The sequence below is a fragment of the Chanodichthys erythropterus genome, chromosome 12, assembly GCF_024489055.1.
Source record: "Chanodichthys erythropterus isolate Z2021 chromosome 12, ASM2448905v1, whole genome shotgun sequence".
Classification (NCBI taxonomy): domain Eukaryota; kingdom Metazoa; phylum Chordata; class Actinopteri; order Cypriniformes; family Xenocyprididae; genus Chanodichthys; species Chanodichthys erythropterus.
Genome location: NC_090232.1, coordinates 10,814,854 through 10,841,991, shown reverse-complemented (window position 1 = coordinate 10,841,991; position 27,138 = coordinate 10,814,854). Strand labels below are relative to the sequence as shown.

The 27,138-nt window shown below is 35.0% G+C and overlaps 3 protein-coding genes across 4 annotated transcripts in view; 2 read left to right on the top strand and 1 right to left on the bottom strand.

The window, feature by feature from the left end:
- trpc5a (transient receptor potential cation channel, subfamily C, member 5a) overlaps positions 1-3,286 on the top strand; it is a 91,906-nt gene extending 88,620 nt beyond the window's left edge. For both annotated transcript variants that reach the window (XM_067402955.1, XM_067402954.1), the window contains exon 11: positions 1,282-3,286. In XM_067402955.1, the coding sequence (XP_067259056.1) occupies positions 1,282-2,154 (873 nt within the window). In that variant the 3' untranslated portion in view covers positions 2,155-3,286. The remainder of the gene's footprint in view (positions 1-1,281) is intronic.
- Positions 3,287-5,915: 2,629 nt separating this feature from the next.
- Positions 5,916-12,315, top strand: cnpy3 (canopy FGF signaling regulator 3). Its single transcript, XM_067403519.1, has 6 exons — positions 5,916-6,123; positions 6,787-6,913; positions 7,052-7,148; positions 7,666-7,788; positions 9,624-9,741; positions 10,876-12,315. Exons 1-6 carry the CDS (start codon positions 6,024-6,026, stop codon positions 11,142-11,144), a joined length of 834 nt encoding a protein of 277 aa, XP_067259620.1. The 5' UTR covers positions 5,916-6,023; the 3' UTR covers positions 11,145-12,315.
- Positions 12,316-17,685: 5,370 nt separating this feature from the next.
- Positions 17,686-27,138, bottom strand: part of dachb (dachshund b) — a 52,498-nt gene continuing 43,045 nt past the window's right edge. The window contains exons 7-12 of the mRNA XM_067403081.1: positions 26,648-26,719; positions 25,129-25,259; positions 24,888-25,035; positions 24,639-24,776; positions 24,483-24,548; positions 17,686-19,755 (exon numbers count right to left, since the gene is read on the bottom strand). Of these exons, the coding sequence (XP_067259182.1) occupies positions 19,718-19,755; positions 24,483-24,548; positions 24,639-24,776; positions 24,888-25,035; positions 25,129-25,259; positions 26,648-26,719 (593 nt within the window). The 3' untranslated portion in view covers positions 17,686-19,717. The remainder of the gene's footprint in view (positions 19,756-24,482; positions 24,549-24,638; positions 24,777-24,887; positions 25,036-25,128; positions 25,260-26,647; positions 26,720-27,138) is intronic.

The following is a 27,138-nucleotide window of genomic DNA, read 5'->3' as shown; positions in this document are numbered from 1 at the left end:
GGGAAAGCTACTTGTGATGAACTTTGACTCATCATGTGATATCGTATAAAGGTACAAGATGGATTGTAGTACTCTAGCATATAAACATGGGCACACTTTAGTTTGGGGAGCACATATTCACTATTACGACTTTTGCCTCCTAATTACTGCTTATTAATAGTTAGTAGGGTAGTTGGTAGGTTTAGGTATTGGGTCGGATTATGGGATGTAGAATATGGTCATGCAGAATAAGGCATTAATATGTACTTTATAAGTACTAATAAACAGCCAATATCCTAGTAGTATACATGCTAATAAGCAACTACTTAATAGTGAGAATTGGACACTAAAGAATTAAGGTCCTTGCACACTGAGTCTGAAATTTTTGTATGCATTTTTTTGTATTCCTCATCCAAAAATTCGTCATGCACAGAAACCTTGAACACTGAGTGCAATGTGTATTAATTAATCTGTTGCGAAAAAATGCGCAAAACAATACAAAATGGAGTCTTCAAGCAGTGAGGATGAGTTTGTTGTCCTCTCTATATTGGAAATATTGGGTTCATCCAATCCTGAGGTTGCTTATCAAGGCGCTGCAGGATTATCCCGAGCGATTGAAAGTTTACGTCAGGATGTCAGTGGCTCAGTTTGATGCTTTGCCAGCCACATATTAAAAAGAAGACCACCAATATATATGTATTCTGCACTTTGTTTGTCATACAGTGCTTTGTCCTGCGAGACGAAGTGGATCAACTTGTCAGACGCCATTCTAGATTTGGCATTCGCTTGTATGGTGGCTCTGAATTGTCAAAACACCTCTCAAAATTTTGCTACAAATGCGAAAAATGCAGAACATTGAACCCAATCTGAATTTTTTTTTTTTTTTTTATGGCAGATGAAAGTTTCGGAGGCAGTATGTAAATGTGATTGACACAGCGTGAGGTCGTATTTATTTTGTGTGAAAATTTCAGACGAGACTTTTAGTCTCAGTATGCAGGGACCTTTATTCTTTTTTATTTTATTTCTTTACAATGACATACATACAGGATATTTTCATTATTATGTTTCACCTGGTTAAGTCATAGAGTAACAACAATAAAATCAATCCATGAACTCCCTTAAATTTTGTTTTCTTCCTCAACCCACGGTGAAATCTTATCGGTTTAAAGTCTAGTTTCAGATACATCCGAAATGTAACATGCTAGTTGTTATTTAGTTTTGTCATGCATCAGGTTCGTAACTTCTGCTGTGCTAAAAATGTTTTTTAAATGCATTATGTAATTCTGTAATTCTCTGCTGTAGGAGCTGAAACAGGACATTTCCAGCTTTCGCTACGAAGTTTTGGATCTTCTCGGCAACCGAAAGCCGCCCCGGCGGAACTATTCCTCCAGCAGCGAGGCCACGCTTCGAGACGAGGTCAGCGACGAAGGCGAGGCCTGTTATCACAGTGATGGGAGCAGCGTCGGGGCCAAGGGTGTCTCTTTCAAAACCATCACGCCTTCAGATCCGTCGTACGGAGTCTCCGCCCTTTTTCGCTCCATCTCCGGAATGGAGCCGTCAACAGCGACAGCATCGTCTGCGTACAGGGAAGATAAACCAAAGATCAACGGACTGAGGAAGAATCCCTCGCCCTCCTCTTCCCTGTCCTCAGTGGCTCCAGCAAGACCTGCACTTTCACGGACTTGGAGGCGCTTTTCCCGCTTCTCTAGCTCCAAGAAGAACTCCTTCAGACGGCTCGGGCTGCTGTTCTCACGCATGGGCAGCCACATTCCGCAGCCCGCAGGTGTTACTGCTGCAACCTACACTATCTCAGATGGATTGCTTCACCCGCCGGGGGCTTGGCAGGACTTGGGCTTCACCAGAGGCGACGGTCCAGTCACCCGCAGCGAGACCAACCTTAATCAGGTGGACGTGGCCGCTTTAAATGAGGGCGACAGTGTTGCCATGACAACCAATGGACAGAGAGTTAACGGGAGGGATGTTTTACTGACATTAGGACCTCTGTCCCCATCTTCTTCTCTGCACTGTGCTTCCAGTTTCTCCGCCTCCAGCTCCCGCCTCCTGGACTCGAATGAGGACGTGTTCCAGGGATTGGTCGGGCCCTGTGGCGGACAAACGCCAGACTCGTCCCGCTGGGTAACGGAACAGGACGATTCTGTGACCACGCAGCTATAGTATTGCTAGTATGTACTGTACAGCACTTTGATAATAACAATAATCAGTGATGATATCAATAACTATTACCTTAACAACAACAGATTCTTGTTTGTTCTTTTGTTTGCTGCTGCAATATTTGTCATTTCTCTCTGAGATTTAACCAAATCATTTACAAGACAGATGGGATGAATAAATGAAACGATGGACGACAGAGATTCAGAAGGGATAGAAAAGTGCCATAATCAGGCCAGGATGCATTTTTGTGTCTTCATTACATCATATCATTAAAGGGATTGTTCACCCAAAAATGACTCCCACCTCCCAATGTCGTTCCAAACCTGCATGATTATATTTAACGAGGCCTACAACCAGTCAGTTTGCAAAATAAATACAAAACCTGTTATAATTGAAAGAAAACAAGTTGACAAAAAGATTGTATCCAATATTTGGTGATAGAATATAGCATAGCGAGAGATTTATAAGCTATTTTTGGTAGGCTGGTCTTTTTTGACCGTGAACACCACAAGTGTGGCTTTGTTCCATTTTGTACAAGATAAAAGAATTTCAAAACAGACTTCCTTGTTAAATATTAAAGCACACTGGTGTGATAAACAGTGCAATTTTTTTGTCATATTTGATTGAATATTGACAAAATGATCCACAAATTTTTTTTTCACTCAAAAACTGAGGTACATAAGCTCAGATAAATGAGGTTTATGATCCATTAGTTCTGAAAAGAAATACAAAATCCATCCTAATTGAAAGAAAACAATTCGACAAAAGGATTGAATCCAATATTTGGTGACAATATAGCATAATGGGAGATTTATAAGCTATTTTTTGTCGGTCGGTCATTTTTGACCAGGAACACCACAAGTGTAAGAAGGTACAAAAATGAAAAAGTACAAAATTTTTTGGGTGTGAGCAAAGTCATTAAGTTTTAGTCCAATGCAATAATATTAACTAAAACTAAACATTATTGGGAAAAAGAAAATCTTCTCTGGGTCAAAATGACCCGAACACAACATGAGGGTTTAGTTTTGGGTGAACTTAAAGGGATAGTTCACCCAAAAATGAAAATTAGCCCATGATTTACTCACCCTCAAGCCATCCTAGTTGTATATGACTATCTTCTTTCAGACGAACACAATCAGAGATACATATGAAAAAATCCTGGCGTGAATGGGGGACCCGATTTTGAAGCAAAAAACAAAAAGTGCATACATCCATCGTACAAAGTACTCCACGTGGCTCCAGGGGGTTAATAAAGGCCTTCTGAAGCCAAGCAATGCGTTTTTGTCAAAGAAATATCCATATCCAAATATCCATACATCGTATGGATTATATTTATAATGGATAGATGCATTTATTTTGGGCTTCAAAACAGGCCCCACCGCTCCCATTATAAAGCTTGGAAGAGCCAGGATATTTTTAAATATATCTCAGATTGTGTTCGTCTGAAAGAAGATAGTCAGATAGAGATGGCTGGAGGGTGAGTAATTTTAATTGACTGTTTTCTCAATTCATGTTTCTGGTTGTATTGTTCATGATGCATAAATGCATGTTATTCCAAAGATAAGAATATTTGTATCCATAATCTTTCATCAAAATGTAATAACCTGCTCTGCCACTTGGCTGATGCCATTTGGGAAAGGGGGACTTGACCTTCAACATTAAATATCCTATTTCACTCAAAAATGTCACATTGCATAAGATAAATAGTTTGCGTGTGCCATTTCATGTTGAAGTTTAACCCTGAACCACAACATTCATGCCATTCAATTCAGTATGCACTTGAAGCATTGTCAGTTCATGTACTTCATTTTCATAGCAAGTTCTCATACAAAAGTGTACTTGAGCATGATATGGACCTGCAGTGTATGTTTAAGGACATGATGCTCTTGGTGGAACAGGTTTGAAATATATTTTTTTTCTCTCAGTAATTGATCAGTGAGCCATTGTCGCTCACCCGATGAAGGTTTCTCACTTTAATGCTATGATACGTGCACATCATAGTGTGACGTTACTTGTGTTATGCACCCGGAGGGCTGAAGTTATGCTAGAATCTAACATGACTGAAATCTTATTTTTGTATTTTGAATAGCATGTACAAATGATTTAATTTCAAGACTGTTTTAGTCTAGACAGACATTATTTATAGATTATACTATTATAATGTTTTTGGAGCTGTTTTTTTTTTTTTTCTTTGACTGCTTACTTTTTACTGTATATGAATATTAATTAGTATATTATAATAATCAGGTATGGGGGAGATGCATCGAATAAGACATACCCCTGCTCTGCGATGATGAATGCTGACGAACCATATACAGTGCCTTGCTAAAATATTCAGTCATTTAACCAACTCTGGTATTTTACTTAGTTATAAATATGACATTGGTGATACTTGAATTTACAAGGTATTTTAATTTGTCATTGTTTTATGTTGGAAAATAGGAATAAAAGGTAGTTTTGGGGCAGGAATTATCTAAAAATTTGCAGACTATTTGATGATATGATATTTATTGGTATGAAATAAATATAAATTCAACAAAAAGATGCTATTTGAACATTTCTGAGCGATGCTGTCATTTCTGCAGAAGGTTCCAAAATATTACAATGTAGGGATTGAATGTAACAAAACTGCAATGTGGGACTGTGTAATCCAGTAACATGACAGAATTGGTCAAGGCCTGATTACTTTTGGCAAGGCACTGTAAATGCTTATTATGTAAACACTTGAATGAAATACATGCTTCTCTTGTATGATTCTTACAAGTTTCTACTTTTCCTTGGAAATGTGTGAAAATACGATGAAGATAAAAAGTAGTTCTTACAGCCAGAAACTGAACTCAAGGGAATGCCGAATATGCAGATTCAATAAAGCTGAATAACCCTGGTGATGTCTTTGGTTTTTTGCCATTTCCTGACAAGATATAAATAATGTTGATACAGTATGTGCTCTACTCTTTCCCGGCTCTATCATATAAAGTAAAACAAGGCCAGAGTTTTGGTATTAACAAAACAAGTACCTTAATATACTATGCAATGCTTTCCTGGGGCTGGGTGAATCCATGCAAACACCAGTAGTTGTGTTAAATTGGTACTTGGTAAATTCAGATAAATGTGGTGATTTAAGGTGTCCTTTTATGTAGGACAGTGGTTCTCAACTTTCACTTTGGACATCAAGTAGCCATCCAACACAATACTAAAATTATAGTTCAAAGGCGAATGAAAAAATGTCCTTAAAATGAGAAATTTTCATCAGTACAAATGTATTAGTAGGCTTGTACCATGACTTTTGTTGGAAAAATGAAGCTGACGTCCTCTGCAAATCACCCTTGTGAATGACAATGTTCCTGAGGGTCTTTGGCAGGGGTAAGATTAGCAAACACTGCCATTGTAGTAATTTGTAAACATAGCATGCTAATTTATGAGTGCAATTTTACAGTCGTGGGGAAAATATAATTATGTGGAGTGTAGTGGCCTCTAGTGGTTGCGTACATCCATTGCACAAATACTCCGCTGCTTTTATAGTTTGATTCAAATTCGATTTTGTTTTGTTGTATTGTTCAAAAACCTGACCTACATAAAAGGAATTTATACCACATTTAAGAAAATCTACCCTTTCTTTCTTTATTTAAATTAACTTACTGCCAAAAATACATAAAGCCATTCTGTCATAAACATCTCTCATGCAGTCGACCCCGCCCACATTCTTCATTGGCTCGCTCATGCCACTTCGGCGTCTGTGATTGGTCCACTCCGCGCACGTCTGCGTCAACCTGCCACAGCGGAAGTGGAGCTTCAGAAGAAATAGCTGCTAGTTAAATAAGCATGTTCGGCGTTTTAGTATTGCTCATTGTAAATATTTCCCACGAACAAAAATGAATGTTTTTACCTGCGTCGTGTTGTTTCTCGTAAGTGCCGCAGCTGCTAACAAAAGCGGGGACGATGAGTGGGTGCATCTGCCAAATAAATGTGAAGGTAGACTATCCTTATTTATAATTGATCAATAATTTGCTTTAAATACATCATGATCTCTTGTGCATTTCAACACTCATTTTCAGAGCTTGATAAAATCACCGAATGCAATCGCAAACACATATTTTACACAACATAAGAGGTCTAAGATTTGTTTTTATCAGACTCAGTTCAGACTCAGAGGTCCATCTATATCAATAACAATCTGCATAGTTTGTTTCATAACAGCTATAAATCGAAATAGATCATTTTAACCATTTTCATTTCTAAAAACATTGAACATAGAAGTAATTGTTATTCCACATATTATTTATATTACCTGTCTTACTAGCCTATATAATATATTAAACTATACTACAATGATTACAACTAATATTTGATTAATTCTAATAATTATTATAAATAAGTGAAAGTATTGCATTGTTATTAAGAGCATTTGGGGGGAAACAAAAGCAGCAGATTCCTCTTTTCAACGGACCTACTTGGTGTGTCTCAAAACCTAGTGTGCTGCCTACCTAGACTGCATGTTTGGAACATTTTAATGTGTCTATAATGACCAACAATGCAGTCTATGTAGGCGGTGGAGTAGTTTTTGAGACGAAGCTGCTTTCTGTTCCTCTTTAGTGTACTAAATTTGATTATGGTCTGTATGGTCTGTTTTTATAGTGTGCAAATTTGTGAGTATTGAGATGAAGTCTGCATTTGAAGAGACCGGCAAAACTAAAGAAGTGATAGAAACCAACTACCGTTTCCTGGATGATAAAGGTGCACCGCCAATCAAATATGTCAAATCGTAAGTGTTTTTAATGCAAACCCTGATCTTAAGCTAAATAAATATGCGTCTGGTCTAGAAAGTATGTAGTATTGTAAAGTAAACATGTGCAGTGTGAGCTTTATTGCGCAACATCTAATGCTGTCTTTTGCTTTTCAGTGATATTCGTTTCATAGAGGTGATGGAGAATGTTTGCTCAAGGATTATGCAGTACAATCTACACAAAGAGAGAGATGGCAGCAATCGCTTTGCAAAGGTTTGCTATAAACTGCTTCATGTTTTTGCACCACAACTTTAGTGCTCTTACTGAATAATTAAAGGGATAGTTCACCCAAAACTTAAATTTCTGTCATAATTTACTCACCCTCAAGTTGTTCCCAACCTGTATAAGTTTCTTCTGTTGAACACAAAAGAAGATGTTATGAAGAAGGTTGGGAACCAAACAGTTGATGGTAGCCATTGACTTCCATAGTAGGAAAAAAATACTATGGAAGTCAATGGCTACAGAAGAAATAAACTTGGAACAACTTGAGGGTGAGTAAATGATAACAGAATTAATAAAACTATCCCCTTAACATCTATTAAACAATCTTGAGTGACCAAAACTTGGTTGTAGAGTGAAAAGTTTGTTTTGTGAATGAATGAATGCACCCAATTTCTGTGCCCATAATTAATGATCACATTCCATATCAGGAATTCTTTTACTGTGAAATGCTGTATGTCAAACTGTATTATAGCTGGTGAGATCTGATCATTTCTCTTTCTCTGTTCAGGGTATGTCTGAGACATTCTCTACCTTACATAACCTGGTTAATAAAGGTGTGAAGGTGGTCATGGACATTCCCTATGAACTGTGGAACGAGACCAGTGCAGAAGTGGCTGACCTCAAAAAACAGGTGTGTGAGTGACTGTCAGTGGATTCCACTTTGCAATTAATGTGATTAATTTTGCAGTTGCTCATATATATATATATATATATTTTTTTTTTTTATTAATTATTTTTTTATTTATTCAGAAAGGATACATACATTTGATCATAAAGTGGAAATAAAGACATTTATAATGTAACAAAGGATTAACAAAAGAAAATGCTGTTATTTTGAACTTTCTATTGATCAACGAATCTGGAAAAAATGTATTATGTTTCCACAAAAATATTAAGCAGCACAACTGTTTTCAACATTGATAATAATAATAAATGTTCCTTAAGCACCAAATCCGCATATTAGAATGATTTCTGAAGGATCATGTGACACTGAAGACTGGAGTAATGATGCTGAAAATTCAGCCTTGTTATTACAGGAACAAATTTTCTTTTAAACAAATATTAAACTAGAAAACAGTTATCTTTGTAATATAATATAATATAAAAGCAAAACTTATTCAGACATTTTGATATATTTTTTGAATCTGAGATCTTGTCATATTTTATTAGTATTTTAAACAGTTACATTTATTTTATAGTAAATAAACAGTATAAATGAATGAAATGTGCAACAACATATATATGTTGTATTGTCTTTTGACCCAAAATACAATACAACATAAAACATATGGGTCACAACACAACACAATACAATAAAACACAAAACAAGCCGAGACCAGTATTGTTTTGATCCATATATATATATGGGTGTGTGTGTATGTGTACACATTTATAATAATACTGTTCCAAACTGGTATGCTGTTATTTTCTCCTCTACAAACATTTTTTTAAACTTCTTTGTATATTGTATACTGTATGTTAATGATGTCTTTGATTTGAGATTGTATTTTATTGTATTTTTTTATATTATTATATTAAAGGAACACTCCACTTTTTTTGAAAATAGGCTCATTTTCCAACTCCCCTAGAGTTAAACAGTTGAGTTTTACCGTTTTCGAATCCATTCAGCCGATCTCCGGTTCTTGCGGTACTACTTTTAGCATAGCTTAGCATAGTTCATTGAATCTGATTAGACCGTTAGCATCGCGCTTAAAAATGACCAAAAAGTTTTGATATTTTTCCTATTTAAAACTTGACTCTTCTGTAGTTAAATCGTGTACTAATACCGACAGAAAATGAAAAGTTGTGATTTTCTAGGCTGATATGGCTAGGAACTATACTCTCATTCAGGCGTAATAATCAAGGAACTTTGCTGCCGTATCATGGCTGCAGCAGAGGCAATGATATTACGCAGCGTCTCTCACAAACGTCTCCATGGTTGCAAGGCACGTTCCCTGTGCAAGCAGGGGCTCACGGGCGCTGCGTAATATCATTGCACTGCTGCAGCCATGATACGGCAGCAAAGTTCCTTGATTATTACGTCTGAATGAGAGTATAGTTCCTAGCCATATCAGCCTAAAAAAAAACAACTTTTCATTTTCTGTCGGTATTAGTACACGATTTAACTACAGAAGAGTCAAGTTTTAAATAGGAAAAATATCAAAACTCTTTGGTCCTTTTAAAGCGCGATGCTAACGGTCTAATCAGATTCAATGAACTATGCTAAGCTATGCTAAAAGTGGTACCGCCAGAACCGGAGATCGGCTGAATGGATTCGAAAACGGTAAAACTCAACTGTTTAACTCTAGGAGAGTTGGAAAATGAGCCTATTTTCAAAAAAAGTGGAGTGTTCCTTTAATGGTTAAGTGTATAAAGTAACATATGTAAATGCATGTTTTACATTTATGTTCAGGTAAATGAGAGCTATGATATGCTCCAGTAAGAGATGTGTGTTTCTTCCCTCAGTGTGATGTGATGGTAGAGCAGTATGAAGAAGTCATTGAAGACTGGTATAAAGGCAGCCAGGAGGAAGATCTCACCACTTACCTGTGTGAAAAACATGTGCTGAAAGGACAAGACACTGGTAATGTGAAACTAACAGCTGTTTTACTTCATCACATACCCACTTAACAGTTAAACCACACTAGACATAATATTATGACTTCTTACAGACTAAAACTCTTGATCTTCTTTATCGGCACCGGTTTTAAGAGCCGTTGTTTGTGGGAAGACTCAGACAGTTACTCAAGGCCACAGGAGCAGAAATAGTAAATGACGTACTCTGGAGCGTATAGCAGCTTTAGCTGGTGTCCTGTGCGCTCTCTTGTACAACTAAATGGACAAGACATTTTATTTATAAAAGATACATTAAAGGGATAGGCCACCCAAAAATTCTATCATTTACTCACCCTCATGTTGTTCCAAACCTGTATGACTTACTGTCTTCTGTGGAACATGATAAATATTTTGAAGAATGTTGGTAACCAAACAGTTTCAGTTCCCATTGACTTTCATTGTATTTTTTGTGCATACAATGGAAGTCAATGAGAACAAAACTGTTTGGTTATACATTTTTGGGTAGATTATCACTTTAAATTGTTCTAAAGTGATATAATGACATTTATGTTATAAAAGATTAAGAAATGTTTTCAACATAATAATGTTTCTTGAGCAGAAAATCAGCATATTAGAATGATTTCTGAAGGATCATGTGACACTGAAGTGAAGAATGGAATAATGATGCTGAAAATTCAACTTTGCATCATATATATGAAGCAAAGTTGAATTTTCAGCATCATTATTCCAGTCTCCACTTCATTGTCACATGATACATACATACTATTTATTATTATATTTTTCCAAATAAAATCAGTACATAATTTAACACATTTGACAAAGTACCATTTGTTGAAGTACTGTAAGTAATGAAATCTTGTGAAAATACAGTTGTTCATAATGTAAATGAGCAAATACAAATTATTAGCTGTCTGTCTTCATATCACCAGCTTGTTGCTTCCTGTTATAGAAGATTAATGATTAATTTGGCATTGTGCTGGCTCTTATGCCATTGCTATAGCAACTAATATAGATCTGCCAGAAAAAGACATCACTTCCCGAACACACAGCTCTGATTTGATCACATGTTGCTAATAACAGTGCAGGCAGTCAGTATAAAGATCAGAATTGTGCAAACACGTACCTCTGATTCTCTCTGCAGAATGTCTTAAAGAGTCATGGGTCGGGAAAAAGGGAGACACGGCAGCTATCGCGGAGGACAAGAAGAAAAAGAAGGGCAAAAAGAAGGGTAAAGACACTGAGGATGGGCAGAAAAAGGAAAAGAAGGTAAAGAAGAAGAAGAAGAAGGAAAAGTCCAAGCTTTCCAAGAGCGAAACTAGCAAGCGGAAAACCGAAGAGGCTGGATACACCTCAGATGAGGAGGAGATTCAGAAGAAAGTTCCTCTTAATCAGGAGAAAACTGAACTCTGATATTGTTCTTTGCCCCCTTTTTTCTGATGCTTGTCCCCTTGACATCTAAAATTACAACTGATACTGAGATGTACGTTGAGTTTTAGTCCATTAGAAGAAAGTAATATTGAGCTCCTCATTATAGATCAGGCACAACATGTCACTTGAATGTTACATGAACAGGAAGAAGCTAAAATCAAATGCCATTTCAGATCCAAAAATGGCAGCTACTGTAGACCAATCAAATCAGAGCTTGGATTTAAACGTTTGCTTGTGTTTGTTCTCATGCTGGTACATGTTGGTACAATATTCCTTTCAGAAAGTGTTTTGAATCATTGAAGTTGGCAAGCTCTCGGAATGGATTCTGGAAATCCTTCTCATGGTTCTCATTTCTATTCCTCTCACTCTTTCCTAAAATTTAGTTAAGATCTGTTACTTTTACTTGCCATTCATTTTATCATTATAGATCCCTCATAGATACATACTTGGAGCTTTTTTCAGTATTAATATGATTTAGGTGGTACAAATAAAAATTAACAAAAATTATTCTGTATAAGATATTTTTATGTAAACATTTTGTGATGCAACAAACGCAAATTGTCCGTAAAATGTGATTTTTATGATATATTCCCACAAATTTCCTTTTATTATTTTATTTTTAGATTGAACAGTCTGAACTTGGCACCTCGTAAGGCCTCTAAATATCCCACATTTCAGTAATGCAGATAATAATGGAAGAAACCCTGAGAAAGTAGGGACCTTTTCTTCTTTTTTTAAAATCCAAATATGGTTGCACCATTTTTACTTGATCTGTTCATATTTGTTTTTGCGTTTTCAGTGTTTATGTATGTGGTCACTTACAGGGAATGTTTTGAGTTATTTTTTTTCTTAATACTCTTCTGTACAGTATTGTTTACTTCAACTGTTTATCTGATATCAGGCGTCACTGTTTCCAAAAGCTGTATGTCTGTAAGTGTGTGAGCTCCTGCAGGTGTTTGTATGCCTATTCAGATTAGTGTTGTTTGGAGTGCGACGTGGAGTGTGTATGAAAGTTATTGACCTGAGATTGAACTGTATATGCAAATCTTGTAATGGGAAGAACATGTGTGGTTTTTGTGTTTCTTGGCAGCAGCTCATTAGCTGAGGCTTTTGATAAGTGAGTTGTAAATGACTGATGAATAAAAAAAGTAAACCAACAACAAGCAACTGTTGGGTTGATTTTTTTTTTTTTTTATTAAATGTCAGAAGATTTGAAATGTTTTGGGCAGTAGTTTTGCAGCCTTTACCACAAGGGGGTGGTAACGCCAAAAACAAAGAACAAATCCTTGCTTGTAAAAGAGACAAGGATTTGTCAAGAAGTTTTAGTGTGGGAATGTTACTACGATATTCAGGATCGTTTCTTTTGTGTGTGTGGTCCTGATATTCCCTACGACGTTATATGGGGACCAAATGTCACCACAAGGATTGTAATGCCATGTAATCTTTGACCTTGTGGGGACATCTTTTTTTTTTATCCCCATGAGGGGACCGTAATTATTAAAACAGCCTATAAATGATGTTACTAAATGGATTTTTTTTTTTAATATAAAGTTGCAGAAAGTTTTGTGCGATGGTGTGTATGGGGTTATACAGGTTACACAGTATGAAAATCACGATGTTTATGGAAATGCCCCATAAAACATGGAAACCCAACGTTTGTGTGCCTATCACAACCATAGTTTTTTTTTTTTTTTTTTTAAAAGGTCACAACCTGTCAAACCACAACGATTCCTATGGACAAAATCAAGTCCCGCCTTACATTTTTTCTTGTTCGAGAAGTCGTTTCACTCAAATAGGTCGCCATAGGGAAGAAAAGGCTATCGCTTCCGTAAGACCTAAACTTTCGGTTCCTGTCGATTTTAAAAGGTATGTCCTTAGTTGTTTGTTTGTTTTGTTTTATTGTAAGTTAACTTTCTCAAGAGAAAGAAGAGAAAAACACCGGAAACGGGACTTATTTGATATACACTAACTTTACCCCTTCATTTCTTAAAAGTTATGTGGACAAACAACATCCTACAGATCTGTCAAAGCTCTTCCGACACAAGTGCGTTATGAAGAAGCTTCAGTGTCGCTCCATCTGTCACGAGGACTGTTTATCAGTAAGTGAGTGACCCTGAAGGCTTTGTCCGCATTTCCACTTCTCAATGTCAAATTCCTTTTCTGTTGTGTTTGCGCAATCTGTATTATTTGCCCTTCGGTATTGGAGCAAATGGCTATTCACTTGCACAAACACATCTCAATGAATAATTCACAAAAACAAACATCTTGCACCCAGGCTAAAACCTTTTCATTTCGCTATCAGTAAGGCTGAGAGATTCTTCCTTCGGCAGATGGAGAAAATCGAGTATTTGATTGTTCTCTAATCTCTGAGAATAAAAATGCAGTCTGAAATTGAAATATTGATCTTTTACATTGCAATCACCTGGTATATTACACCAGAGACAGTATGTGTGAGCAAGAATATGAATATCTCTTCTCTGGGTCTTTGTTTGACTGTTTTGTTTTATATACAGTTGTTGACCATGTATATGCTCTCAGTATGGTTTCTGGTTTCCCCGCAGTAATTATTAACAATTAATTGGGAAGAATTCGGTCGTTTTTGTTTATTTCACCCTATTGGTGGAGTGAAGTAATGCATTTATAATATTTAATAACTGAAAAACTATTTTATAGAGATGGAATTAATGTTTTTTATATACATATTCATTTTTTTTTTGTTTGTTTGTTTGTTTTGAAATAAATAAATGAATACTTTTATTCAGCAATGATGCATTAAACTGGTAGAAAAGAACAATAAAGACACTAAAAATTTATTACGGTTTTCACAAAATTATTAAGTGGCTCAACATTGATAATAAAAATGTTACTTGAGCACAAATCAGCAAAGGATCTGAAGAATCATGTGACTGAAAATTGGAGTAATGATGCTAAAAATTCAGCTTTATCACAGGAATAAATTACATTTGTTTTAAATAATAATAGTTATTTTAAATCATATTTCACTGTATTTTTGATCCAATAAATGCAGTCTTTGTGAGCATGAGACTTCATGTACAAATATTCTTTAAAAAAATTGCAGCAGTGCAGGTCTATAAATATATGATTTCTTTCCTTGTATTAATCTATTATTTTATATTATTTTATTCCTTGTCATTCATTTAAAGAAACATTCTCATTCTTCTATATGGCGGAAGTCAAAAGAAGAGAACTTTGGTCACTTTAGATGAGGAAAAACATCCTCTGTTATCTTTCGATGTCAAAAGAAAAGTTGTTCATGGGTTCAATGACTTAATCATGATTTAATAATTTCCTTTCAAAGCATTTCCTCCCTTTCCATCCCAGTGTGCCCTAATATGGGTAATCTAGTTAAACAAACATTTTTTCTTGTCTTATTTAAGTGCTTTCTTAACAATGTGTGTCTTTATTTGAAGGCTATGGTGCATGAAATGGTTCTATAACTCACTGGAGACAAGAACCTTCTTCAAATCGCATCAAAAAAAAATATGTGGGCTGCCTTTTTCATGAGTAACAAAATAAACTCATGTTTTCTGTTTGGAGTATTATGGGTAAATCATTCAATCAGTGCCTCTGACTATTTATAGTTGTTGCACCACCCTGAGAAAACAGCAGCCACCCTTAATGCATCATGGAAATAATAAGACATATCAGGCACATTTCTGTTTATCTGGCTCAAGGAATTGAAAAACTGCCCACAGCTTGGATAATCATTTTAAAGAAAATAATGAATGCCATGAAATAAACTGATTTATTGTTTTGCTGTTGTAGATTGTGAAAAAGGTTTTAACGGAGTACGTTTTACAAGAAAAAGCTATACTTCAAATTTTCATGTTTAATTAAATGTCACTTGTTATTTCTTTGTAATTATTTGTGAAATTTATAGCAAATTCGAAGGGCTTTTCACACATGGAATAGTTAACCCTGGGTCATTCTAAACCCTGGGTAAACGGAATCCTGGGTTATCTTGTACACTGCTCATAATTAAGGCTACCCGGGGTTAATAATTAATCCTGGGTATTCATAAACTGATGTTTCACGTTGTACATTCCTAAACCCTGGGTTAATGTTTTCATTTGCATATTTGCGGTGTCTTTGATTGGATAAACGCAGCACATGACCTGTTTACAGCTGCGTATTGCCGACTCAAATTTATATTGAATGGACATTTCGGACTATAAAGGTAAGAATGAAACGGTCTCTTCTACACTCACATTTAGGGCTTTTCACACTTGAAAAAGTTAACCCTGGGTGATTCTGAACCCCGGGTAAATGCAATCCTGGGTTATCTTTATTCACGTTTCACACTGCTCATACTGTACCTGTACGGAAGAGGATTAGGGCCAAGCAATAATATTAGATAAAATGTTGAGAATAAACTCGTTAAATTACGAGAAAAAAACGTTACATTTCGAGATAAAATGTTGAGAATAAACTCGTTAAATTACGAGAAAAAAATGTTACATTTCGAGAAAAAAGTCGAGATAAAATGTTGAGAATAAATTCGTTAAATTACGCGAAAAAACGTTACATTTCGAGAAAAAAGTCGAGATAAAATGTTGAGAATAAACTCGTTAAATTACGAGAAAAAAACGTTACATTTCGAGAAAAAAGTCGAGATAAAATGTTGAGAATAAACTCGTTAAATTATGAGAAAAAACTTGTTAAATTTTGAGAAAAAAATCAAGATAAAATGTTGAGAATAAACTCGTTAAATTACGAGAAAAAAACGTTACATTTCGAGATAAAATGTTGAGAATAAACTCGTTAAATTACGAGAAAAAAACGTTACATTTCGAGATAAAATGTTGAGAATAAACTCGTTAAATTACGAGAAAAAAACGTGTTACATTTCGAGAAAAAAGTCGAGATAAAATGTTGAGAATAAAGTAATTAAATTACGAGATAGAAGTCGTTAAATTACGATGTCTCATAATTTAATTACTTTTTTCTCATAATTTAATGATTTTGTTCTCATAATTTAACAAGTTTATTCTCAACATTTTATCTCGACTTTTTTCTTGAAATGTAACGAGTTTTTTTCTCGTAATTTAATGAGTTTATTCTCAACATTTTATTTGGACTTTTTTCTCTAAATTTAACAACTTTAATCTCGAGATTTATTTTTTTATTATTGCTTGGCCCTAATCCTCTTCCGTATACCTAGGGTTAACAGTTAAAGGTGCTAAAGAGGATCTTTTCATCGACTGAGAAACCAAAGACACTTAGTGAGTTTTTGAAATGAGCGCATGTGTAAGAGCAGCCCCCCTCCTTCACAGCTCATTTCACACGGCTCATCTCTCACAAAGAACGTCATGGCAGTGATTGACAAGCCAGAGGGCCAATCCGCGCACGTCTTTCACAAGGACCGTAATGGCAGTGATTGACAAGCCAGAGGTCCAATCGTTTACGTGATGATCGCGTAATCGATTGGCTGATGTTTTTAAGGCCCTACCTCGTGCACAGATGATGTATATTAATATTATTCCTTTCAGTGCACCTAATAAATAGTCTTTTATCAGTTAGTAAAGACAGTTTCAAGTAATATTGCAAAAATGTATAAAACAAAACATCCTCTTTAGCACCTATAATAAGCAGTTCATAAAATGCCATTTCACACTGCACATTCCTAAACCCTGGGCTACAAATTCAGAAAAAATAGGGCACATGTACTGTATAAATATGAAGGAATTTTCCATATTGGTATTTTACAGGTGTTTTACCTGTATTTTCCGATTCGTTGCAAAATCGTTGCACTCGGGTCTTGCGTCTTTTGCAGCGTCTCACGCATGACATCGCTTTCTAAACTTGTACAGTGGTCAGGTCAAAGTTTGAACTAATTGTTACTTGCACTAGCATATTGTATATGACAATTTAGTTCAAACTTTGACCTGAGGAGGGCAGTAATACACTTAGCAGTGTCTACACTGCCGGAATTCTAATAGAGAAGAAGAAGAAGAGAGCTAGTTTAAGATGATCATTTATGGTTAAAATGTATAAAATTTTATTTTATTTTTTTTTAGAAAATGAGTGAGGTTTCTCTAGATAAGACCCTTATTTTTCGTTTGGGATCGTGTAGAATGCTTTGAAGCTGCAATGAAACTGTAATTTTGATCGTTTGAACCCATTGAAGTCCACTATATGGAGAAAAAATCCTGGAATGTTTTCATCAAAAACCTTAATTTCTTTTCAACTGAAGAAAGAAAGACATGAACATCTTGGATGACGTGGAGGTGAGTAAATTATCAGGAAATTTTAATTTGAAAGTTAACTAATCCTTTAACCCCAGGTTATCAACGTTCAGTTTGAGTGAAGAGACCGTCATTCTTACCTTTATAGTTCGAATAGTTCCTGCTAGGAATGTGCAGTGTGAAATGGCAGCTTATGAATACCCTGGATTAACTGTTAACCTCAGGTATAGTATAGATAATAGATAACCCAGGATTGCATTTACCTGGGGTTTAGAATGACCCATGGTTAACTTTTTCAAGTGTGAAAAGCCCTCGTTTAACACCGTATCATAAAAAGCGTTGCTAACCCCGTTCTAAATTACTAGTGTGAAACGTTCCTTTACCAGGGGTTAAAAGTGGTGTTTACAACAATGATAACCTGGGGTAAGTGCAGTGTGAAAAGCCCTGTGAAAATTGATGTGAAAAAGCCATTTTTTTCAGTGTATGGGACCATGTTCTTAATACTTGAGGTTTCATTTTTAGTGTTTATTTTTTGTTTCCAGCCTGCTTAGTCAGTGATCACACAATATCCTGCATGTAGTTTCCTTTTACATAGGGACTCAAAACTTGTGTATAACTTAACATAATTTCCAGGATGCTGAAATTGACTGAATACACAAATAAATGCAACAGCACTGATATATTTCTCACAAAACAATCATTGCAAAACAGATGCCATTTCTGTATATATCCTAAACACATATGTTTATCTTCCGCTCCTATCTTTTGCTTACTGTAGTTTTTAAACCGAACATTTCCCACGTTCCCAAATGGTCACTCATCTCCCATTTTTAGAGAGAAATTCCGAATCAGAGTAAATTGTTTTCAAATCTATTTATGGTCCCCAAAGATTTATGGTCTCTGGTGATATTCCTAAAGTATGCAAAAGAAAAATATTACAATGCCACGTTACAGTACTGTACTTTGAGTCATGATATCCTTGTTTGGAAAAGGAAATTGCCTCTTTCAAGGGTCCATTTAGACTCTAAATGAGTCTACAGGACAATACTCATGACATTTTAGCTTGTGTCTGAAATGCCGGTCATGAGAAGACCACAAACTGAATGTTAATGAGGACTTTGATATGTGTCAATAAAGGCACTAATGGGGTCTCATTTGCATGACCTGAATCAATAGGACTGTTTGATGGCTTTTGCTTCACGAGGAATGCTATTGACGACAAGGTGACACCGGTGACATGAGCATAGCATTGTTTATTCGTGTCGTCGGTTCTTTCTGGTGCACAAAACAGTGACAGACATCGATCCACACCTTTCAAGACATGATTTAGCATTTAAAAGCCTATAGGAATGATGGCTCAAGGCTCATCCTGACAACAGCAGCAGGGAACTTCTGTTCTGCGGGAAGTCTGTTTTCCTCTTTAAGTAACTCTCAGACTAAATAAAGACTCATATGTTGGGGGAAATGCCAAATATCCTCTGCGGTCTAAGTGTCTAGTTTTAGCCTATGCTAAAACGGTTAGTGAATCAAATCTCTGTAAATGCTTGGGAACCACAGGTTTCAACAAACCAAAGACCTACGTATCATATGAAGGGTGAAACATTCAGGGAGACTTTTGAAACTTTTGAATGAATGACGTGGCTGTAATACTGTATTTCTCATTAGGAAAGATTAAAAATACAGAATAAACACATTCATTAGCTTTTCCTTCTGACTGAAAGCCAATAAAATAACGCAAGGTCATACAAAAGAAAACTAGCACATACGGTTGCTCAAACTGAAGAGCAGGTGAACATTTTAAACAGTATCAAGAAGCTAAACTGACCTACAAAGAGAGATAAATGAACCGAAGAACCAGAAGATGGACAAACAAGAGAAAAGCAACGAAATGTAACATTCCACACTCTTCAGAGTCTTTCAACAAGAATGTAACACAAGCCAGATGCATCTCTTTTCCTTCTCTTTCTCTCATTTTTTTTTTTACATTTTCATCAGCCCATCCTGAGGGCATTAGACTGAAGGTCAGTGTCCTGAAGGGATATTGTCAAGGCTTCAAAACAAGTAACAGGACATCTACCGTCTCCACAGAGCTTAAACAGGGAATTAAGCACAATGTATGTAGATAAAACAACAGTTGAGGAATCTGGAATGTTGTGAGGATGGGAAGAAGAGTGGGTGGAGCAATCAGTTGGGTCAAAAAGAAGATCTTCTCCAACGTAGCTCATTGTGTAAAACCTTAAAGTCCTCTCTTCACTGGAAACCGCATTTGGGAAGTTGATTGTTTATTGTGTAGGGATGATCCATGATGTGGAGAACATCCTCGCTCTCTCATTGGGAGTTCACCTCCTCTTAGTACATTATTGGATTTTTTGTGTATGTTCTGCTATCTGTAAAAAAAGGAAACAACAAGAGGAAGGTTTGAGAGTACTAAGCCTCAGGTTTAACTTGTAAATTACAACAGTCTGGAAAAAAAATAGTACCTGTTGTTCTTATGTACTTGAATGGGGAGAGGCTGAAACCACCAAGTGTTTGCCGACTGTTTTTTCAATATTATTCAATGATTATTTAAATATTTAACAGTGTTAAACTTCTCTTGTTAAACTTTTTTAAAAAAATGTATACTTTTTTTTCAGTAAGGATGCATTAAATTTATCAAAAGTGAGAGTAAAGACATTTATGTTAAAAAAATAAAAAATAAATCCTGTTCTCCACAAAATTATTAAGCTGCACAACCGTTTTCATTATTGATAATAATAAGAAATGTTTCTTAAGCAGCAAATCAGCATATCAGAATGATTTCTGAAGGATCATGTGACACTGAAGACTGCTAAAAATTTAACTTTGCCTTTAAAGTATATTAAATATATATATATATATATATATATATATATATATATATATATATATATATATTTTTTTTTTTAAATTGTAATGATATTTCACAATATTACAGTTTTTGTGGTATCTGTGATCAAATAAATGCAGCCTAAACAGTTAAAAATCTTACCAAAACCTTACTTTTGAATGGTAGTGCATTTTGTTTTAGTTTTTTTTTTGTCATATAGTTCATTTCAGTTATTTTTATTTATTATTTCCATCTTTATTTTTAAGTTAAAATAGGCCTAATGTTTGACCAACATTTTTAAAAACACTGCATAATTCAAATATAAGAAATAAAAAATAAAAAATTAAATAAAAATAAAATATTTACTTGTAAATATATATAATTTCAAATGCCCTTTTACTCTAAAATAGACCATTTTTGCACATCATGTAAAAAGTACAATAGACATTAGTAACTGAACAACTCTTCCAGTCCAGTGCTGTGCCAACATGTAGCAGATTTTCTCTGCATTAGGGAGCCATTTTAATAAAATTAACACGAGGTGTAATTCAAGTAATTTATCATGTAGCTTTAGCTGTCTCACGGAGGGGGAGAGAACAAGAAAGGCCAGCTGCAGAAACAGATAAACGGGTGGAAGGGCGGAGCTGGAATAATCATGCGGTGAGGCTTTGCTTACACAGGAAACTTGCAATTAGTCCCCAGTCTTTTGATTCATCTATGTGTTTATTTGCTAATGGTTTCGCTCTGAGACAGAGGGAGCCGATGATCTCATCTGTTTGGAGGACACGGGCGAGTGACACACGGTGTTGCTGAGAAAGACTGATGGGAAGGGGAAATGAGGTCAAAACAACAAATCTGAATAAGCCAAAGCTGAAACTTTGCATGTCCATATAAATACTCACTGTATACATGAGTGTGTTGATAAACGTGTTTTTGTAGAAGGTGTTTGTTTGTGTTTGTTATCATTAATAGGGTTGGGAATTGAAAATTGGTTCCAATTCTGGAATCGGATACTTGTTATAAAATTCAAATTTCGATTCCTCTTATCGATTCCTTTGTGTGCATTTTAATTTGACTTTCCAAAACGTGCGCACAGAAAGCCACCTCTCGTGCTGAATTAGTGCCTGATGCTGACTTCTCTTCCACGTCTTTTTGCACTTGAACGGACAAATGGTTTTCTAAATGGTTTAGCTCCCCAGTACCTAAGTGAGCTCTTAATGCATTATAGTCCTTCACGTTTATTGCGATCTCAGAATTTAGGCCAGTTGATAATACCCAGAATATCAAAATCAACTGAAGGCGGCAGATCCTTTTCCTATTTAGCACCTAAACTCTGGAACAATCTTCCTAGCATTGTTCGGGACGCAGACACACTCTGTCAGTTTAAATCTAGACTAAAAACACATCTCTTTGCTCTTGCATACACATAACACATTATCAATACATTAACATTTTTCAAATCCGTTAAAGGATTGTTACGCTGCAATAATTAGGTCGGCCGGAACCGAGAACATTTCCTATAACACTAGATATACCTGTACATCAGAATAAGAATGGCATCTACGCTAATATCTGTCTCTCTGCTTATCCTGAGGTTTGCCGGGTGCTGGATCCAGGCCGTATCCAGATCAGATGGAGAACCTGTGTCTGGACCTGACTACAACGTAGCCCAGGAGACAATGGGCCTAAAGATCCAGTTCTGGCTGCATCTATAATTCAGATTTTTTATCTCCGTATCTGCTTACATATATTTAAATATAATCTATTTTTAATCTCTATAATAAAAATGTATAATTCAGATTTTGATCTCCATATACATTTACATATATTATATATATCTTCCAAGGGTTTTTTTTCCCTCCTAGGACTTTTTTCCCAGTGCTAGCACGCTGGGTTTTTCTCCTAGGGGGTTTTTTCCACCCCTGGGAGTCAGCCGACATTGGCTTAATGTAGCACCATCTTGTATATGTTACATATTACCACACTTGTTTGTACAGTTTATTTTTAAATTTGACTTGACTTGACTTGACAAATGCACACAAAAATATGTCAAAATACCCTTGTAAACACAGTCAGTTATGACTTAAGTGAACGTAAACAATTGACAGAAAATCAGAAAATGCATAACGGTATATTGGATTCGTGCAGCTCTTAAAGTGACAGCAGGCTAATATTCCAATCACTCGCTAAAAATTCACTCGCTGTTTTTGACTGAATAACTTTTGTAAATATATTTGTAATGTATATTTTATTTATAAAGTGCAGTGTTATTTTATATTTGATTACAGTTTCTGTACCTGAATGATTGATTTCAATTGTATCTTTGTTCAGTTGTATTTATTTGTTTACTTGTCTTTAATAATGCTTGAAATTTATATTAGTTAGGCTAGTTGTTTTTACTATTGCTGAGGTATTTTTAAATCATAGGCAAAAGTTCCTTGTCTAAGTGTTCTTCAGCCTGTTGATTTTTGTTCATGCACTGTAAAAAAAATATTGTTGTTTTAACTTAAAAAAGTAAGTTACCTGGTTGCGTTAAATTGTTGAGTTCATTGAAATTAAAAAATTGAGTTAATACAATGAAGATTGGTTTAATCAACAGAAACTTAAAATATGTTATCTGAACTACATTAATTATTTAAAGGTGCCCTAGACTTAAAAATTGAATTTATCTTGGCATAGTTAAATAACAAGAGTTCAGTACATGGAAATGACATACAGTGAGTCTCAAACTCCATTGTTTCCTCCTTCTTATATAAATCTCATTTGTTTAAAAGACCTCCGACGAACAGGTGAATCTCAACATAACACCGACTGTTACGTAACAGTCGGGATCATTAATATGTACGCCCCCAATATTTGCATATGCCAGCTCATGTTCAAGGCATTAGACAAGGGCAGGACATCTGAATGCACAGCTGAATCATCAGACTAGGTAAGCAAGCAAGGACAACAGCGAAAAATGGCAGATGGAGCAATAATAACTGACATGATCCATGATATCATGATATTTTTAGTGATATTTGTAAACTGTCTTTCTAAATGTTTCGTCAGCATGTTGCTAATGTACTGTTAAATGTGGTTAAAGTTACCATCGTTTCTTACTGTATTCACGGAGACAAGAGCCGTCGTTATTTTCATTATTAAACACTTGCAGTCTGTATAATTCATAAACACAACTTCATTCTTTATAAATCTCTCCAACAGTGTGTAATGTTAGCTTTAGCCACGGAGCATAGCCTCAAACTCATTCAGAATCAAATGTAAACATCCAAATAAATACTATACTTACACGATTAGACATGTTGCATGGCGAACACTTTGTAAAGATCAATTTTGAGGGTTATATTAGCTGTGTGAAATTTGTTTATGCTGTCAAAGGCAAGTGCGAGCTCCGTGGGCGGGGAGCGTCAGCATTTAAAGGGGCCGCAGCCTAAATCGATGCATATTTAATGATGCCCCAAAATAGGCAGTTAAAAAAATTAATAAAAAAAAATCTAGGGGGTATTTTGAGCTGAAACTTCACAGAAACATTCAGGGGACAAAAAGACGTTCTATGGTACCTTTAAGTTGATTTGACAAAAGAAAAAATGTTAAAATAATGATTGTTCGGTAATGATGATGAATCTGAAACCGAATTTCTAATGATATATATATATATATATATATTATATATATTTACACATATTTACACATATATACATTACATGTATATATACACCATTCATAAGTGTTTTGAAAGGAAATTATTACTGTTATTCAGCAAGGATTGATTAAAAGTGACAGTAAAGACTTTTACATAGTTATAATAACAAATTCTATTTTAAGTAAGTGCTGTTCTTTTGAACTATTCATCCAGTAATCCTGGGAAAAAATGTATCCCAGTTTCCACAAAAATATTAAGCAGCACAACTATTTTAAACATTGATAATAAATAATAAATGTTTCTTAAGCATCAAATCAGCATATTATAATGGTTTCTGAAGGACCACTGGACATTGAAAAACTGGAGTAATGATGCTGAAAATTCAACTTTGCCATAATAGGAATAAATTACACTTTAAAATATATAAAAATAGCAAATAGTTATTTTAAACTGTAATAATAGTTCACAATATTACTGTTTTTACTCAAAAAATGCAACCTTTGTGGGCAGAACAGCCTTCAATCAAAACCATTACAAAATCTTACCAACTCCAGAATTTTGTACTATATATTTATTAAAATATGATTAAAATAGCTTGTTCTACAATAAGAAGTTCCATTCAATACCCTGTAACAAGCAGTTGTCCTCCGGGCTTCTGCAGCGCTCCGTCTCCATGTCCAGACTGATTGGATCTGTGTTAACAGACAGCGACAGCTGACAAAGCCTGCTGAAAGACTATCGGCCTGAATGAAACTCACTGAGTGTGTGTGAGTGTGTCTCACCGTGTGTGAGAGAGTCTGATGAGGTGGCCTGCTGTAAGGCCTGCTCGATTTGCCCTCTCCGCTTGGACTCATATTCCAGCGCCTCCTGTAACCTCCTCTTTGCCTTCTTCTCCTTCTTCAGACGTCTCTGAATAGTGGCTGCATGAGAAAAGATGAGGTGAAAGTGTTCCACTTGTAATCATCACAAGGATCTGGATGATCTCAGGTTTTTCAATTCTCCAATATATGATTTACAGCTTAACACTTTACCTCGACTGCGTAACTCGGAGGTGAGCTGTCTCTCTAGACTCTCTCTCATCTCTCTCTCTCTGTACAGCTCCATCTTGAGCTCTCGCCTCTCCTGCTGAAGCTGTTTCTCCTGCAGACGGGCGTTTTCCAAAGCCACCTTTAGCAGACCCTGAAACACGTGTCCAAATGTTATTGATGCTGAACATTGTATTGTATGTGTGTGTCTCTGTGCAGTGTGCATGTATTCTTTTCATGGCCATACCTGGACATTAGTGAGCAGGGTCTCCACGGAGGAGAGGCCGTCTGTGAAAAGGAGGGAAGCAGGGAAGCCTGAGGGAAACGTCTGAGCTGGGACCTTCTCAAATATTGTTGACTTTGCTGTATTCTGCTCAACTGCAAAATAATAAACACACAGAAATTAATTAAACTGATTAAAGGAATAGTTTAGCCATTAATTTAAATACTATCATCATTTGCTCATCCTCAGACAAGGTTATTATAGGTAACAACTAAATAATAATAATAATAATTTTAAAAAAAAGTCTGGTAACACTTTACAATAAGGTTCATTAGTTAAACATTAGTTAATGCATTAACTAACATGAACTAACCATGAGCAATACATTTGTTACTGTATTTGTGAATGTTCGTTAACGCTAATTAATGAAAATACAGTTGTTCATTGTTTGTTCATGTTAGTTCACAGTACATTAAATAATGTTAATAAGATTTTAATAATGTATAGTAAATGTTGAAATTAACATTAACAGAGATTAATAAATGCTGTAGAAGTGCAGTTCATCATTAGTTCATGTTAACTAATGAACCTTATTGTAAAGTGTTACCAAAAATCTTTACTTGAAATAAAATAAACAGTAAATAAAATTTAAATACATACAAAAAAGCTAGTTGTCAAGGCAACATTTCTCATTTTAATTTAGTTTAAATTGATGTACTAGAATAAGTAAAGAAATAAAACTGATATAAACAATTATAAAAAATATATAGACATAAAAAATAACAATAATAATAAAACGGACAAAAAAAGTTTGGGTCAGTAAGTTTTTTTAAATGTTTTAATATAAGTCTCTTATACTCACCAAGGCTGCATTTATTTGATCAAAAATACAGTAAAAAATGTAATATTCTGAAATATTACGACAATTTAAAATTAACTGTTTTCTATTTTAATATATTTTAAAGTGTAATTTATTCCTGTGAAGGTAAAGCTGAATTTTCAGCATCATTACTTCAGTCTTCAGTGTCACATGATCCTTCAGAAATCATTCTAATATTCTGATTTGCTGCTCAAGAAATATTTATTATTATTAGAATCATGCTTATATTTTTGTGGAAACCATGATACATTTTTTGTTTCACTTTTGATCAATTTAATGCATTCTTGCTGAATGAAAGTATTCATTTACTTCCAAAAGAAAAAAAAGAAAAGAATAAATTAATATATCTTACTGACCCCAAACCTTTAAACGATAGTGTATGTCTGTCAGTTAATGCTTTTATATATTTTCTAGTACAGGATGGTAAGAAGTAAGGCATGAGCATATTATTTTAATTGTTTTGAGATTACATGTGTATAGAACCTAGAATATCTCATTACAACCAACAATATACCATTACATCACCCAACTAAACGCAATAAAAAAGCTCTGTGTAATAATGGAACTGTAACGAGAGCAGAGGAGGTCAGAGGCTTTTATGTAAAGTTATGTTATATGAAATTGTGTTTTTTATGAAATTTTGTTTATGTTGAGAAAATGCACCCCTGTCACTGGAAAGTCTGTTCATATGCAGAGCTGAGTCTGACTCCCTTTGTTCGTCATGAACGTCATATGCTGCAGAGAGAGAGAAAGAGACATAAAAAGACAGTAGATAAATGAAACAAGAAGCTTCTGAGTAGCACAGACTATTACAAACACATATTGCTTTGTGCTGTTATTGTGTATGCACCAGAATCATTGCAAGGCTTGTTGATTAGTTTACAGTAACATCTTTTTTCCCTCAATGTAAATCATATAATATTGTTTACTATGGACATTATACGCAAGATATTATGAAACAACAGTAATATCACACTTCAAGATGAAGATGCTAACCACAATAACTGGGTCTCCATAAATCCACTAACATTCAGAAACTACATTTTCTGTGGGAATATATATATATATATATATATATATATATATATATATATATATATATATATATATATATATATATATATATATATATATATATATATATATACACACAC